This window comes from Gouania willdenowi, chromosome 6 (genome assembly GCF_900634775.1).
Source record: "Gouania willdenowi chromosome 6, fGouWil2.1, whole genome shotgun sequence".
Classification (NCBI taxonomy): Eukaryota; Metazoa; Chordata; class Actinopteri; order Blenniiformes; family Gobiesocidae; genus Gouania; species Gouania willdenowi.
The window spans coordinates 26,258,158-26,272,449 of record NC_041049.1 but is presented as its reverse complement, the minus strand read 5'-3'; the positions used below and the strand labels follow the sequence as shown (position 1 = coordinate 26,272,449).

General features: G+C 38.8%; 1 protein-coding gene across 1 annotated transcript in view; it reads right to left on the bottom strand.

Moving 5' to 3' along the window:
- Positions 1-14,292, bottom strand: part of LOC114466114 (UPF0606 protein KIAA1549) — a 41,304-nt gene that overhangs the window by 4,053 nt on the left and 22,959 nt on the right. Inside the window, exons 12-19 of the mRNA XM_028451594.1 lie at positions 14,109-14,236; positions 11,037-11,051; positions 7,235-7,431; positions 4,529-4,764; positions 2,489-2,624; positions 2,103-2,381; positions 1,968-2,020; positions 82-209 (exon numbers count right to left, since the gene is read on the bottom strand). Of these exons, the coding sequence (XP_028307395.1) occupies positions 82-209; positions 1,968-2,020; positions 2,103-2,381; positions 2,489-2,624; positions 4,529-4,764; positions 7,235-7,431; positions 11,037-11,051; positions 14,109-14,236 (1,172 nt within the window). The remainder of the gene's footprint in view (positions 1-81; positions 210-1,967; positions 2,021-2,102; positions 2,382-2,488; positions 2,625-4,528; positions 4,765-7,234; positions 7,432-11,036; positions 11,052-14,108; positions 14,237-14,292) is intronic.

The following is a 14,292-nucleotide window of genomic DNA, read 5'->3' as shown; positions in this document are numbered from 1 at the left end:
CAGGAGGAGGAAGATTGTTAAAGAGGGTGGATAGTAGGTGATGGTTTCTAGCTGTCCATCTTCATGTCAAAGTTACAGTACCTGTGCTGCCCCCTACAGGCTGCGGTCTGGACATGGAGGGGGCATCCTCATACTGCCTTCTGTTGGCGTAAACAGACTCCTGTAGATGTTCTGAAGTTGAAATGTATGGCCCGGAGCTCAGGCCCTGTCTGGAAACACACAGGATACTTTCAGAAAGACAGGGTTCTGGTCCGCAAACCCTACTCTAAACAGGCTGCTGTGTTAAAACTTCCAACAGATAAACAAGATCCATTGAACAACCTCTAAATCTATACTTCTAGCAGGTGAACTGTGGCTTTCTAAAAAATGTTTTTGTGTGGACAAAATTCACACGTGTTTATAACATAACATTACAGTTAATCAAAACTTCAAGAGTAACTGAACCCCAAGTTCGTTGGCCGACTTGGGTCTAGTAGCACTCCTGGAGCAGTTGAAACACAATTAGTCACTAAATACAGCAGTTACTGTTTCCAGTGGCTATAGTGCTTTTCCAAAGTTAGAATGCTAAAGTGAAATTAAAAACACACTGCATTAAACGCAAGTGGCTCCAAAGTAAAGCTGCAAAGTTCAAAAGTGAGTTTCTGATGAGCAGAAATCCAGCACTTTAGTACAAGCCTCTGAATGCAAGGGCGGGGACAGCACTACCTGCTGGTTCAGATGCTCCACTCAAGTTTATACAGGAGACGCTGGGCCAACAGTGGTGGCTCGTGAAGTGAGAAGACACCAAAACATCACAAACCACCGTTGCTGGGCTCCATCCCATAAACGACAGTCACTAACATTTTAACAACAAAATAAGCCGAACTGTAATACTTTGACTAAAATGTCAAGAGTTGGACCTGTAATCAATCAAAAAAAACACTACTTCATACTTTTGGAGTGTAGTTAATTTTTCAGGTTTCTTTGGTTTTTGAAGTAAGAAATGCAAAAAGTTAAAACATTTATGAACTTTCCACTTACCAAACAGTAAACAACGTGTGTAATGTGTGCAATTTAACACATGTATCATTTTTAAAACATTCACATCTACAATCAACAACACTACTTCATACCCGAATACATTTGGTTTCAGCCAGTCAGTTTATTCCTGACGTTGCACATTTAGGATGTACTGTCTGCTTATCGCTAGGTGTAAGGCCATTGTCCGGTGTTACATCCATCACATTTGCTAATGAAACATTTTTGCCACTGCTTCTTCTATTCGGCTTAACTATTTTTGTTAAATAAAATGTAAATGTTAATATTTAATAATAATACCTCAAAATCGAGTTCATGTATACAGTATGTCCTAACTCTCACCATGAGAGTTATTTGGTCTGTTTTTATTTTTCAAGCCTTGTTTTGAAAAAAAAATGTACAAATGTTTGTAACTCGTGTGCAGCACTTTGGTTAACTCTTGTTAGTAAAAAAAAAGTGCTCAATAAATAAAGTAGATTGGATTATTAATTATATTGAATCATCAAAATGAAATGTTTAATGTAAATAACTATAATAGTAAAACTAAACGGTGCTTCTTAGTAGCAGCCAATCAGCATTCAGAATCTTGTACTGTGAATTGTAACCATGACAATAAGAAGGCAAACACAGGAGCATCCATTAGAATCTCTTACTGTGGATTATAAACATGACATCAGAAAGGCAAACACAGCATAATATGAATATCATGTATAACATGGTGTTGAAAACATACGTCAAAAATAGTGACAGATTAGCAGCCTTCACCTACTAAACCAGAGCATTCACCCATGTTGGCTCTGATTAAACTGCTTTTAAGGCGACTAGTTCATCAAAAATTCCTTAAGTTCTGTGAATTCTAAACAGAGTTGTGCCAGAACCAAAACAGTGGATATCTAAAAGCAGCTACTGAAATAATCAGAGGAGGTGGGGTCTGGTGTTTTGGTTCTCACCTTTGCAGCAGACTCTTCACAGAGGCCGACGACATTCCCAGCTCAGCATATCGCTGTAAGAAAACACAGATAGACAGAGGAACATAAGGAACCCTGACCCCCACATCACTTCCACCCTCAGGTCCACACACTCACTGCAGAGAAGGGGCTGTGGGGGCAGGCTGCTGGGTGAAAGCAACACTGCCGGCTCAGGGGCCGGCCCTGAGAGGCAGGGCTTACCCCGCTCATCCCAGCACTGCCTTGAGAGGACGGGGACACCAGGGCGAAAGCGTCATCCAAGAGCGAATGCATCTGCTGCCGAGCCTCTTCAATGGACGGCTGTGGGGGCATGTATGGGGGTGGGGGCGGTGCAGAGTCGAATACCTCATCTGTAGGTGATGGACTGCCATGGTCAGGGGGTAGGTCAGGGTCAGACTGTAGAAAAATAGCACATTTACAGTTTGTAAATAAGCACCTGGATATTGCATGGTTTTATAATGGATCCTAAGGAATGTTATATGAAAAAGGCCGCAGACTCTGACCATGTAGGCTACGTTGTTGAGTCCTGGATACTTCCTGTAGGTGGCGCACTGGTCAGTGAGCAACCGGTCTCGATCAGTATCGGGAAGACTTCCTGGTCCTGGTTGAGCTCTACGATTACGAGGGGAGCGCCGCGCTCTAGACAAAAAACACAAACAGCAATGGGAAGTCTTTTTTAACCACAGAATATATCTTTTTCATCATGTAAATTACAAATTCAAATAATATACAAATGGGATATTCATAAACCTAAAAATTGACAATTGACAAAATAAACTACAAAATATTATTCAATAACTTAACGGTAGGCCATCATTCTGACTGGATATGGAATTATTTGACTAACGATTAATATGGATAATAACTGTTCATCATGTTTGAACATGACTAGTGGCATCATTTAAGGGTCAGCGTTCAGCCCTAAACAGTTCTTCCTTTTTATTTATGATTTAGGCATGGTTTCAAAGGTGTTACAGTTATAATACAGCTAATAAATCGTGAATTGAGTATATTCAAAGTTTTGAAAGTATTAAAAATATCTTTTTGGGATCTGCAGGACCAATACACATACTTAAAGATTCAGTTGGATGGGGTAAATATTGAAAGTGAAATTGTGTATGATATCTGATCATAAAACCCTTAGCTTTCTATACTCTAGAAATCAGACTCCATAGTGACACCACGGTGGTTAGTGTAACTGCTGTCATCAGCCAAGCTGCCAAGAGGGCGTGCATCAACTGTTTATCACCGGAGCACAGCTGATTGTGTCGTTTGCGTGCAGCGTTCTTCCTTTCCTGCTGCAGCCCTAAAGAATGCAGCTTTAACTGTAGCAGTTAGCTAAAAGAGTGGGGAACTGTCTATTCTGTGGAAGCACAGGAAGATCTCTAGAAAATGAAACATGTCCACTGCTTCATGATTACACCTGTGCCCTCCCATCTTTGCCCCCAGGAACTAAGCCTAATAGAACTAGACACATTAACCAGGACTGAGGAGGAGGCAGATTATGGTTTCATTGTGGTGACCACGCCCATCCGGGGATGATCCCTGGGATGAACTCAGCTGACATGTCACCCCCTTCTGGTTTAACCTACCCATCGGACAATTAACCAAAAGCCCAAAAAAGAACAATACAAGCCAAAGCAGGACATGATCCAAACCATCACCATGTTGCAGAACGGGTAGGGCAGGACTGCAGACACTTGGGTCCCTTGCTTGAGTAGTATGACAACGTTATACTTTAGACCCGAGAACAAGTTCTTCTCTAGGTTAGGGTAAAGTTTCGGTGTCGTCAGGTTGTCGATGAAAAAAGAAAGGGGGTATGCAGTCGTTATTTTCATCCTCTTGTCTAGTGGGCTACGTTCCTTGCATCACTCACTGCTGCTTGCTAATTATTCTTTACATGGAAGACGCTGTCTCTTCCATTTCTGCACTGGTAGGGTATTGAACCCACTAGGATCACCTACATCTAATATCTCTTGGTATGTGTAGCGCAGGTGCATTTTAGGTTTCATGGGTCTGTGGGCATATACAATATGAGCTTCCATTCCAGTTACTGTATGTGCAATCTGTGTTTCACTTCCTCTTTTTAATGTAAATCATACCTACAATTACAAAATGAGATATACATTTTTGAAATGCTGCCAATTAAAAAATTTTGGAACTGATCGAGAATAATTTCAGTGATCCTGATCCCCTCCAAAATTTGATGGAATCTTTCATGGCGTAAAATCTATCTGTTAATTGCTTTTGATGTAATCCTGCCAACAGACAGACAATTATAACACATAACACAGGTGAAAATAGCACTTCCTTTGCAGAAGTAAAGATAATGTAAAAAATATACTGTATATGTAAAAAAAACGTATTCATTATTGCAGACATGTAAATACCAAACCCATCAGTTCAGTTTAATTAAACCTACGTTAATACATTTTGTGGTATTTTGTTTGATTGTGTTGTTGGTCTTGCGCTAGTTTTTTTTTTAAAGAGACATTTTTCAAAGTTGGTGTATACTGTATTACTGTATATATATTTTTATAAACCTTCTGCTGGAGTAGTTGGGGGTGGGCGGCGAGGGTTGTTCTGTCTGCAGGATGCAGTCCATGTGGTCATGGGCAGAGCTATAGAGCCGCTGGGCTGTCTCGCTCTGAACTGGTCTGTCTCCGAAGGCGTCCATGATGTCGTCCATGGAAGGAAACTCACACTGGCCCCGCCTCTTCGCTCGCTGCCGCAGTTTGTTACTGTAGTGCTCCATGTCAGATTTGTGCCTCAGCGCCACCTGCAGGAGTAAATAATCATTAACCGATTGGCTTTGACTTATCACAGCTTCTTTTGATCCCTTCTCCGTTTATTTCATGTGCCAACATGACTTTTGCATTATCTTAGTGCAGCACAAACCTTTTAAACTTAGTCGTTTCGAATGGAAGGTATTTCATGCAATTACATCTTATTACAATATTTCATTCAGGGTTTGGGTTATGGTCTGGTTGGGGACAATATTTATGGTAAAGGTACGGGCAACAGGAACCATTTATTGCGTCCTTCTTTTTAAGAAATTTAAATAGATATGGTAAAAAATGAAATGAAATCAAGAGAAAAATATTTAAAGAATATTAAAATAACTCCTTTCATGGTAAAAAGCAGGACTCCGGGACACAATAAAAGGGGTGGGAATCAGTAGCTCACTGTAGTAAAAACGGGGGTTAAAGTGATGAACCCCTTTTACGTACATCAGTTTGCAAATTTTCCGAGCAGCTCCACACAAATTCCTTCCATGCAGCACACAAACATTCCGTGCCAATCTGCATGAAAAACGTCATTCACTGCAGCCAAAAAAACCTGCGTCAATTGTGCTGCGATGCACAAAAAAATGACATAAAGTAATTTTCCTGACAGTTTTACAAACTTCATAGGCCTACCTGGAGACGCCTTCACACCAAACCAGTAAGGATATACTGTATATATAGCCTTCCTACTCCTTGGTTCCTGTTCCACTATCTTGCTCTGTACTAGTGTTGGCATCGCCATCGCACCAGACGTGACAATACGTATTTTTCTCTTTTTATTTTACTTTCTTATCTTTTGACATATTTCCTTTTCTGACATTATAGTTTAGTCAATTCAACCTCCCCACATATCAAGGCATTCTTGGGGAGTAATTTGAGTAACGATAATTCTATCTAACTTTGTAGGTGTTGTCAGTGTGAGCCAAAGGTGCTGCGGTGAAGGATGCCATGCTGGTACTTCTATGTGCGTCACAACCCTTATATGGTCATTCTCTGAAGAGCAGACCGGCAACATGCAATAAGAAACAGTAAAATGCAAATTTGAACGTTAATTTAGCATGTTTAGCGTGTTTCTCCTCTTCTCACGAGGAAAACATAATTCCCATGTGTGAACAATCACCGGATTTTGCACATAAGTCCAGTCCAATGCTAAACTGCCTAAGCTGCCAAAAACAGGTCAATCATCCTAAAGATGGTGCTACGGCAAGCCTCTAAAGCTTGACATTTTGATAATTCACAATAAATCAGATTTGCAATTTTAACTTAAATGAAGCCCTAATACTGAAGAAATATTTGTAGATTTAAAATTATAGCAAATTTGGGAGTCTGTCACTCTGTTTTCATCAAAAACTGTAAACCTATCTTCTCCCACAATTCTTGCTCCATTAACACCAAACTTGATACAGCCTATCTCCAGACTGTCCTATACAAATGAACCAGACAGATTTTTCAGTGATTGAAAATTGAGCGTACGGTGCATCAAAAATGTTTACTGTGAGCAAAGAATGTTCAATGTTCATCAAATAAATGAGAAAATTTCAAAGTCATTATAGAGAATATTTGTTTTTTCATGGAAACAATTGTAGTCAATGCAAATGTAAATTTATAAATGTCAATTTTTTACCTTATAGAGCCAATAAATCATTGTTATAAACAAATTACCAACACCTCCATGCTGTCTAGATGCAACATGTGTATTTAGATTTTTGTTTTAATAACTACATTTTTGACAGCCACTTCAAATCTCCCTTTAAATGCTAACAGCTGCTGTCTTGCACACAGGTGACTGGTTTAGTCAATTAGTGAAACTACGTGAGACATTTCCATGTAATAATTAGCTCAGTGACATAGAGGATGTTCATCATGAAATAGTTGTGGATTAATTATGTCTGACTTTTTGATTTATTGAATAATTATTGCAGCTGTAGAATTCCTATGAGCAAGAAGAATCTTTACATCTGTACTGCAGAGTTGTCTGTTACTGATGACCTCAGTCAAATACAGCATTGTCTCTTGTGGCAGAAATTGTGGGTTTAAGGCTGAAGTGATGTAAAATTCACACGTTAAAACACTTTATAACTTAACTATTGGCTACTGTGGAACAGGTGGTAGAGGGGTCAACTTCTGATCTATAGGTTGTGGGTTGGATCCAAAAGCAATACCTGTCAAGGTGTCCTTGGGCAAAATACTTAAGTTGCTCCAGATAATCAACGAGTGCCTTGTAAGGGAGTTCCGTCCTATTGGTGCGTGAATAAGCTAATATTATAAAGCGCTTTGGAACTACTTTCACATAAAAGCACTTTTTAAATCTAGTTTGCCTAAAATTGCCTGGCCCTGACCATTGCTGCACATCAGCTATAATTTATTTTGATATAATTCTTCTTTTTTAAATTCCAGTTGATGGCGGTTTGAGATTTCTGATGTGAATAATGTTAAAAGTGTCAGTAATGGAGCTCATTTCACCTCCATGTTGGCGTTTTCAGCGGCAGTAGGGCTCTGCTGAGGTGGAGCTTGTAGTGGTGGGCTTGGGCAAGGCTGCATGGCGATGAGCTGAACCTTGTTGGCATGGCGACGGGTGCCATCAGAAGATCCTCGGGAGAGACGGTCGACATGGTCAAAGATGGACAAGGAGGACAGGAGTTCCTCTGGGCCTGAAGGAGCTGCACAGGGTTAACAATCTGAGCACACACTTCCACTCCCATAATGCATTTTACCAACCACAGTGATCCTAACTATAAGGAGAACTTTCAGGGGATTCAGCTAAAGCTAGTTGTGAATGAATGAGCAAACTATGATCACGGTGTGCCTTTAAGATTTCTATATATTTCACAAAAACAAAAAACGTTGCTGTTTAAAGATTGCGGTCTTAAAGATGAAAAAGCAAGAAGGTATTTTAGGCCTCGACAGTACATACTCAGTATAACCACTATGCAATATATCTGGAACATTTTCACAACACTTCACTTTTACCATATTTTGTTATATTACAGCCTTATTTAAAAAAGTAATAAAAAAATATCTCTTAAAAAAAAAATCAACATTTGAAATCCCATAATAACACCATGACGAGGGTTTGCTTTAAATGTTTATGAATTAACTAGCAATAAAAAAAACTAAGAGCTCACAGTATTCTCAGCCTTTAGAATGAAGCTCAAAACTGAGTTCAGGTGCATCCTGTTTATACAGAATCCACCTGTGGTAAGTTCAGTTGATCGGACAAGATTTGTATGTCAAAGCACAAAAAAAAAAATAGTAAATAGAAGAGGAGTGGATTAGTGATTAGCACGTCTGCCTTACAGCAAGGTCCTGGGTTCAAGCCCTGGGGTGGACACTAGTGCTGCTTGATTGTAGAAAAAATAATAATCATGATTATTTCAGTTAATTGAAATCACGATTATTCAAACGATTATTTGTCTACAAAAAAGTTATTTCTTTTTGGTAGACAAATATATTTATTAAACATAAATAAAATCCTTCAAACACTAAAATCAAGTATGTTCACTTTTACACAAAACAAAACACTTCTTGTACGTGATGTGTGTAAACTGTGTTTGCTCTAGGTCTTCATCATCAAACACAAAGTTTTCCCATAGAAGAGAATTTGACGTGTTTATCAAGTGTTTTTTCTGCGTTTCTCCTGCCACGTTTCAAGACCACTAGCAACAACTTTCCTCATGTTGGCCTGCAGGCTAGCTTTGGCTTTGAGAGGGGCGGGGCGGAGGGGAGGAGCTTGCATGTGCGTGGATTAAACAACTCAAAGTTAGTATTAATAATATGTGTGTGGGTTTATTTTATTTAATGAATAAAACATATGTAAAATATATATATATATATATGTGTGTGTGTTTTACAGACTAGAACACTTGCATCTGTTGTAGTCTGTTAAAAACAAACAATAAATGACTTTATGAAGCCACTTTGTTATATATCAATACTTTGATCTGCCACAATAATGTAATTTAAATAAAAATACCTCAAGTCGAGGGTGTTTCTTTTTATGTGCGATCAAAAAAGAGATTGATTAATCAATCGCACACTTATTGTAATCTCTTGACATCACTATTATATCCCAATATACACATGGTAAAAAGCAGTGGACACTGATGCATAGAGATGAGTGATATTATCAGCCCACTGTTATCTTAATTTATAGGGGAAAAAAAGTGCAAATATCCAATAATAAAAGTAGCAAATGATATTCCGTTTGTCTCTAATTATTTTCTAAACATCTTAATTTTTGCTGCCACATAACATCTGGTTTTGGGTTCGCTGAAATCCCAGCAACGTTCCTGGGTTTGCGGTAGCGGTTTTTTGCACATATACTGGTCTACGATGCACTGGCACGCCTTGGGATGTGGGATAAAACTCATACTGGGCTTAACCTTAGACATGTTAATCCCAAATACCTGCTTTAGATTCTACCATTCACTCATTCCCCCTGTTCACAGCCACCACCATTATAGCTAAGCTTCACACTTGTCACTATACTGGCTGGATTACACAACATAATAAGCACAATTTATTCTACAACTTCACATCTCACCCTCACTGTAAAACAATCTATTCTTCCCCACCCTTTCTATTTCCTACCTTGAGTCTCTCCTCCCTGCTCCCTTTCCCTTCCCCCTCCCCCTCCACTTAGGTGTAACACTGCTCTCCCTTTTTATATCCTCCCTATAATAAATGATTTCTTACCCTTCCTTAGGGAGGGCTGGTGATGGTCACAATTAAGCAATAAAATAAATCAATGTATTTTATTGCAATAACAAAACATGCATTGCTGTCTCATAATGATTCCACTTCTAGTAGTGTTGACCTTTTTACAGCATGTGCAGACAAGAGAAGAAAAAAAAAAAGAAATCCCAGCAACGTGCCACTAACATCATGGCCGAAGGCTTCCGCTACTGGCACTAATTTGGCTCCAAGCGCGCATGTAAAAAGGTACTTTTAAAGTCGTCAGAACCACCGTCCCAACACCTGAAATGTTGGCTTCATGTTAATAGGGAAACTACGTTTCACAGATGTTGTCCTACAATTAGGTGCCTCAAAATATCGAGACATATTTGAGAGTACTTCCTGTAATGATAATAATGATAATTCTATCTAACTCCATAGGTTCAGTGTGGGCCATCAGCACAGTGGTGAAGATGAAGAAGGCCATACAAGAGCCTCTTGGTGCGTCAATGTACTGTATGTACAGTATAGTCATTCTCTCGAAAAACAGGCCAACATTGCACAAAAACCAAAAAAAAAAAACATACAATATTTCAATGACGCACTATTTAAGGTTAGTTGCTGCATTTTACATCAACATTAAAAATTGTGAAAGAGAGACTTTATGTTCACTCACTACCAAGTGGTCCGGAGTGCGATTTGCACTCAAATGTCAAAATGACAGATGGCCTCCTGATTTTTCCATCACAATTTTAAAAATCAGTCAACGAGAGAAAATATTTGATTAAATATTTATTATTATATACTTGGGCCAGTATTCTAATAATTCTAGCCATAAGGGGGAGATATTCTATACTAACCGCACTCAATTTTTTTGGGTGGGTCACGACCTGCCTCCCACTTTTCTGCCACCTACGCTTAGAGGGTATGGTATGTGGAATTTTGTTGGAAAAAAAAGATTTATTCATTTTGGGATAAGGCTGTAACCCAACGAGGAAAAAGGGCAGTACTATGAATAGTTTCCAGAGGCACTTTACATCAGCTGATAAACTAACACACACGACCTGAGGTTTGAGTGAAGGAGACAATAACACAACAAAAGCAATCTTACTGCTAATTGAGGAAAACAATATGTTAAAAAACACTATCACTAATTCAACTGTAACACCAACTGATACGAATGCTCAATGTGATAATGGATCAGTATTTTCCTGATTCAAAGGATACAGATGAAGGACGAGGGAACACATTTGTACGATTTTCAGATGTTGTAAATAGTTTTAATGACTGAGCGTTAGATCATGCACACAGAATGCATGCTGACTGACCCAGTATAGGGACAAAAACACAAACCACTCTGACATGAGCACAATCACACAAGTTTCCCAAGACGGTTTGACAATGTCAAAAAGAAAGACGTCATAAACCAGGCCTGTTGACTATGTTCTTGTGAGTTTTCATACAATCTTGCAGATACCACAGCGCACTGTCATAGTTCTGCGGAAAGCATGTCTTTTTAATTCAGGATTTCATTAGGCCGGTTGTCATAATGTTCTGGCTGAACAAGCAGATTATGTGACGGTGAACATACCCGTCTTGCTCCTCCCTTCAGCAGCATGAAACAGAAACAAAACAATTTAGTCAATCAGCTTTTTTCATCCAATCGTCACATATGATGGACCTCTGGACTTTAACTGCCCCGAATGTGGATCAGGTGGTAGAGTGGTCGTCTCCTGATCGAGAGGTCGGGGTTTGATCTCAGGGCTAAATCTGTCTATGTGCTCAAGTGCCCTTGGGCAAGACACTGAACCCTAAGTTGCTGCCAATGGTCGACTAGGGCCTTGCATGGCAGCTCTGTCCCATTGGTCTGTGACTGAATTGATATTTAAAGCGCTTTGGGAAAACTTTGGTGGTAATAAAAGCACAAAATAAATCAAGTCTATAAACAATGTAATCAGTAAAGAAAAAATATTTCCTTGAAGCTAAACTCAGTCATAATCCAAAGCTGACAGAACCAGAACCAGGATTCAAGTGGTTTTCTTCCACTGAGCTTCTAAAGACTATCTGGTGTGCAAAAAACAAAACAGAACAAAAAACAAACTGGTTGGTGCAAAGCTGTCAGTTGTGAGTTACTGGTAGTTTATGATATGAATTGATGCTAAACCTTTAACATTCATAGACAGATTAACTTAAACACTCCTCCAAGCCAATGGGTGGCTGACAGTATGTAGCACAGCAAGACTCAAGTTCTGTTTGGTGTGCCATGCCTTCAAGATTCAAGACATTTATCCAATTCAGGGTTATTGATCGCCTACACTGGTTCAAAATCAAACTATCTAAAATGTTTCCTGGTATTGATCCCTTGTGTGACCATTGCAGGCAAACACTGGGCACTCTGACACACATGTTTTGGTCCTGCCAAAACCTAGACAGGTTTTGGAAACTGATATTCTCAACATTTACAGATGTCTTAAAAATTAATTAAAACCCACTCCTATAACAGCAATTTTTGGTGTCATACCACCTGAGTTACATCTCAGTCGTCTGGCAAAAACTATGGTCGCTTTTGCTTCTCTCTTGGCACGCCGACTAATATTGTTTAGATGGAAGGACAAACATCCCCCTAACTTTTAAATCATGGATAAATTATATTGTTAATTTCTTAAAATATGAGAAAATACGATACACCACAAGAGGCAGTGCCCAGAAAGGTTATACCATCTGCCAACCTTTTATAACTTCTATACAAACAATGGAAGCTAAGGATACTGTAAATTAGAGCTAATCCAACCACTTTTTGGGTAACTTCTTTATTTTGTTGTTTACTCTACTTTTTTTTTTTTAAGTGTGTGTGTATGCATACATATCTACAACCCCTGGTAAAAATTATGGAATCACCATTCTTGGAGAATGTTCATTCAGTTATTTAAAAAAGTAGTCATTTAAAATGGCAACTTTCTGGCTTTAAGAAACGCCAAAAGAAATCAAGAAAAAAATTTGTAGTAGTCAATAACAATTGCTTTTGTGAGATCAAACAGAGCAAAATAATTATGGAATCATGAAAAAACACTAAAACGCACCACTAGTACTTTGTTGCACCACCTCTGGCTTTTATAACAGCTTGCAGTCTCTGAGGCATGGAATTAACAAGTGACAAACAGAGCTCTTCATCAATCCGGCTCCAACTTTCTCTGACTGCTGTTGCCAGATCAGCTTTGCAGGATGGAGCCTCGTCATGGACCATTTTCTTCAATTTCCATTATAGATTTTCAATTAGATTGAGAGCCAGACTATTTACAGGACATGACATTGACCCTATGTGTCTTTCTTCAAGGAATGTTTTCACAGTTTTTGCTCTGTAGCAAGATGCTTTATCATCTTGATAAATTTTGTCATCATCCTCAAACATCCTTTCAATTGAGGAAATAAAAAACTGTCCAAAATGTCAACATAAACTTGTGCACTTATTAAAGATGTAATGACTGCCATCTCCCCAGTGCCTTTATCTGCCACATATCATCAATGACTGTGGAAATTTACATGTTTTCTTCAGGCAGTCATATTCATAAATCTCTTTGGAACGGCACCAAACAGTGTTCCAGCATCATCACCTTGCCCAAAGCAGATTCATGATTCATTACTGAATATGACTTTCATCCACAGTCTACAATTGCATTTCCTTAGCCCATTGTAACCTTGTTCTTTTCTGTTTAGGTGTCAATGATGGCTTCCGTTTAGCTTTTCTGTATGTGAATCCCATTCCCTTTAGGCGGTTTCTTACAGTTTGGTCACAGACAATGACTCCAGTTTCCACCCATTTGTTCCTCATTTGTTTTGCTGTACATTTCCTGTTTTCAAGACATATCGCTTTAAGTTTTCTGTCTGGATGCTTTGATGTCTTCCTTGCTTTACCAGTATGCTTGCCTTTTACAACCTTCCCATGTCATGCCGTGATTGATGACTAATGAGCAGATTTAATCTGATGCAGATTTTAGTTTTGGAAATGAAAACTTACATGATGATTCCATCATTTTTTTTCCTCAGATCTAAGTGATTCCATAATTATTTCCCTCTCCTTGATCTAAGAAAGCAATTGTTATTGACTACCACTATTTTTTTTTAATTTTCTTTTAGTGTTCCTTAAAGCCAGAAAGTTGCCATTACAAATGACTCCAGTTTTGTATCATGTCTGATATACTTTTTTCTACAGAATAAACAACTGAATGAACATCCTCCAAGACCGGTGAGTCCATAATTTGCATGTACATATGCATGTATTTATTTTGTATGTCTCATATACTACTATGTTTTGCCCTTTCACAGCATGTTTGAACTTCTGTTACGGTTTACAAAACACTGAGAGAAAAGCTCAGCTGGAGCTATGGGGTGTCTCACTGTCCTAAATTGAAACATCATTGATGTTCATGTTTTTTTGTATGTAAAATTGAACAAGAAACAATAAAAAGACCGTGACAAAAAAAAGACATTTATTGTCTTGTAAAAAGCTCATTAACAGTGAATTACAGCGTAAATATAGCGGTTAAAATATCTGTACAAAACACGGAAAAAGAAAATCAGCTTATCATTGCTTAAGAAACATTGCATTAACCAATCCCTGCACACATCCTGCCTGCTCCAATGATGATATCAATATACTTCTTACCATTTCTGGACGTCTTCTTGTGCGGTTTGCCCTCACTGGGCGTAGCCAAAGGTCTTGTGCTTTCCTCAGCAGACTCCCTGCCGCTTGACTGCTCACTTCCTAACGAATCTCCGTCTGATGGGCTGAGCCTGATGAGATGAGAGTACAGTCTACATCACTTCCTGTGTTGGCTTTAAATTCATTT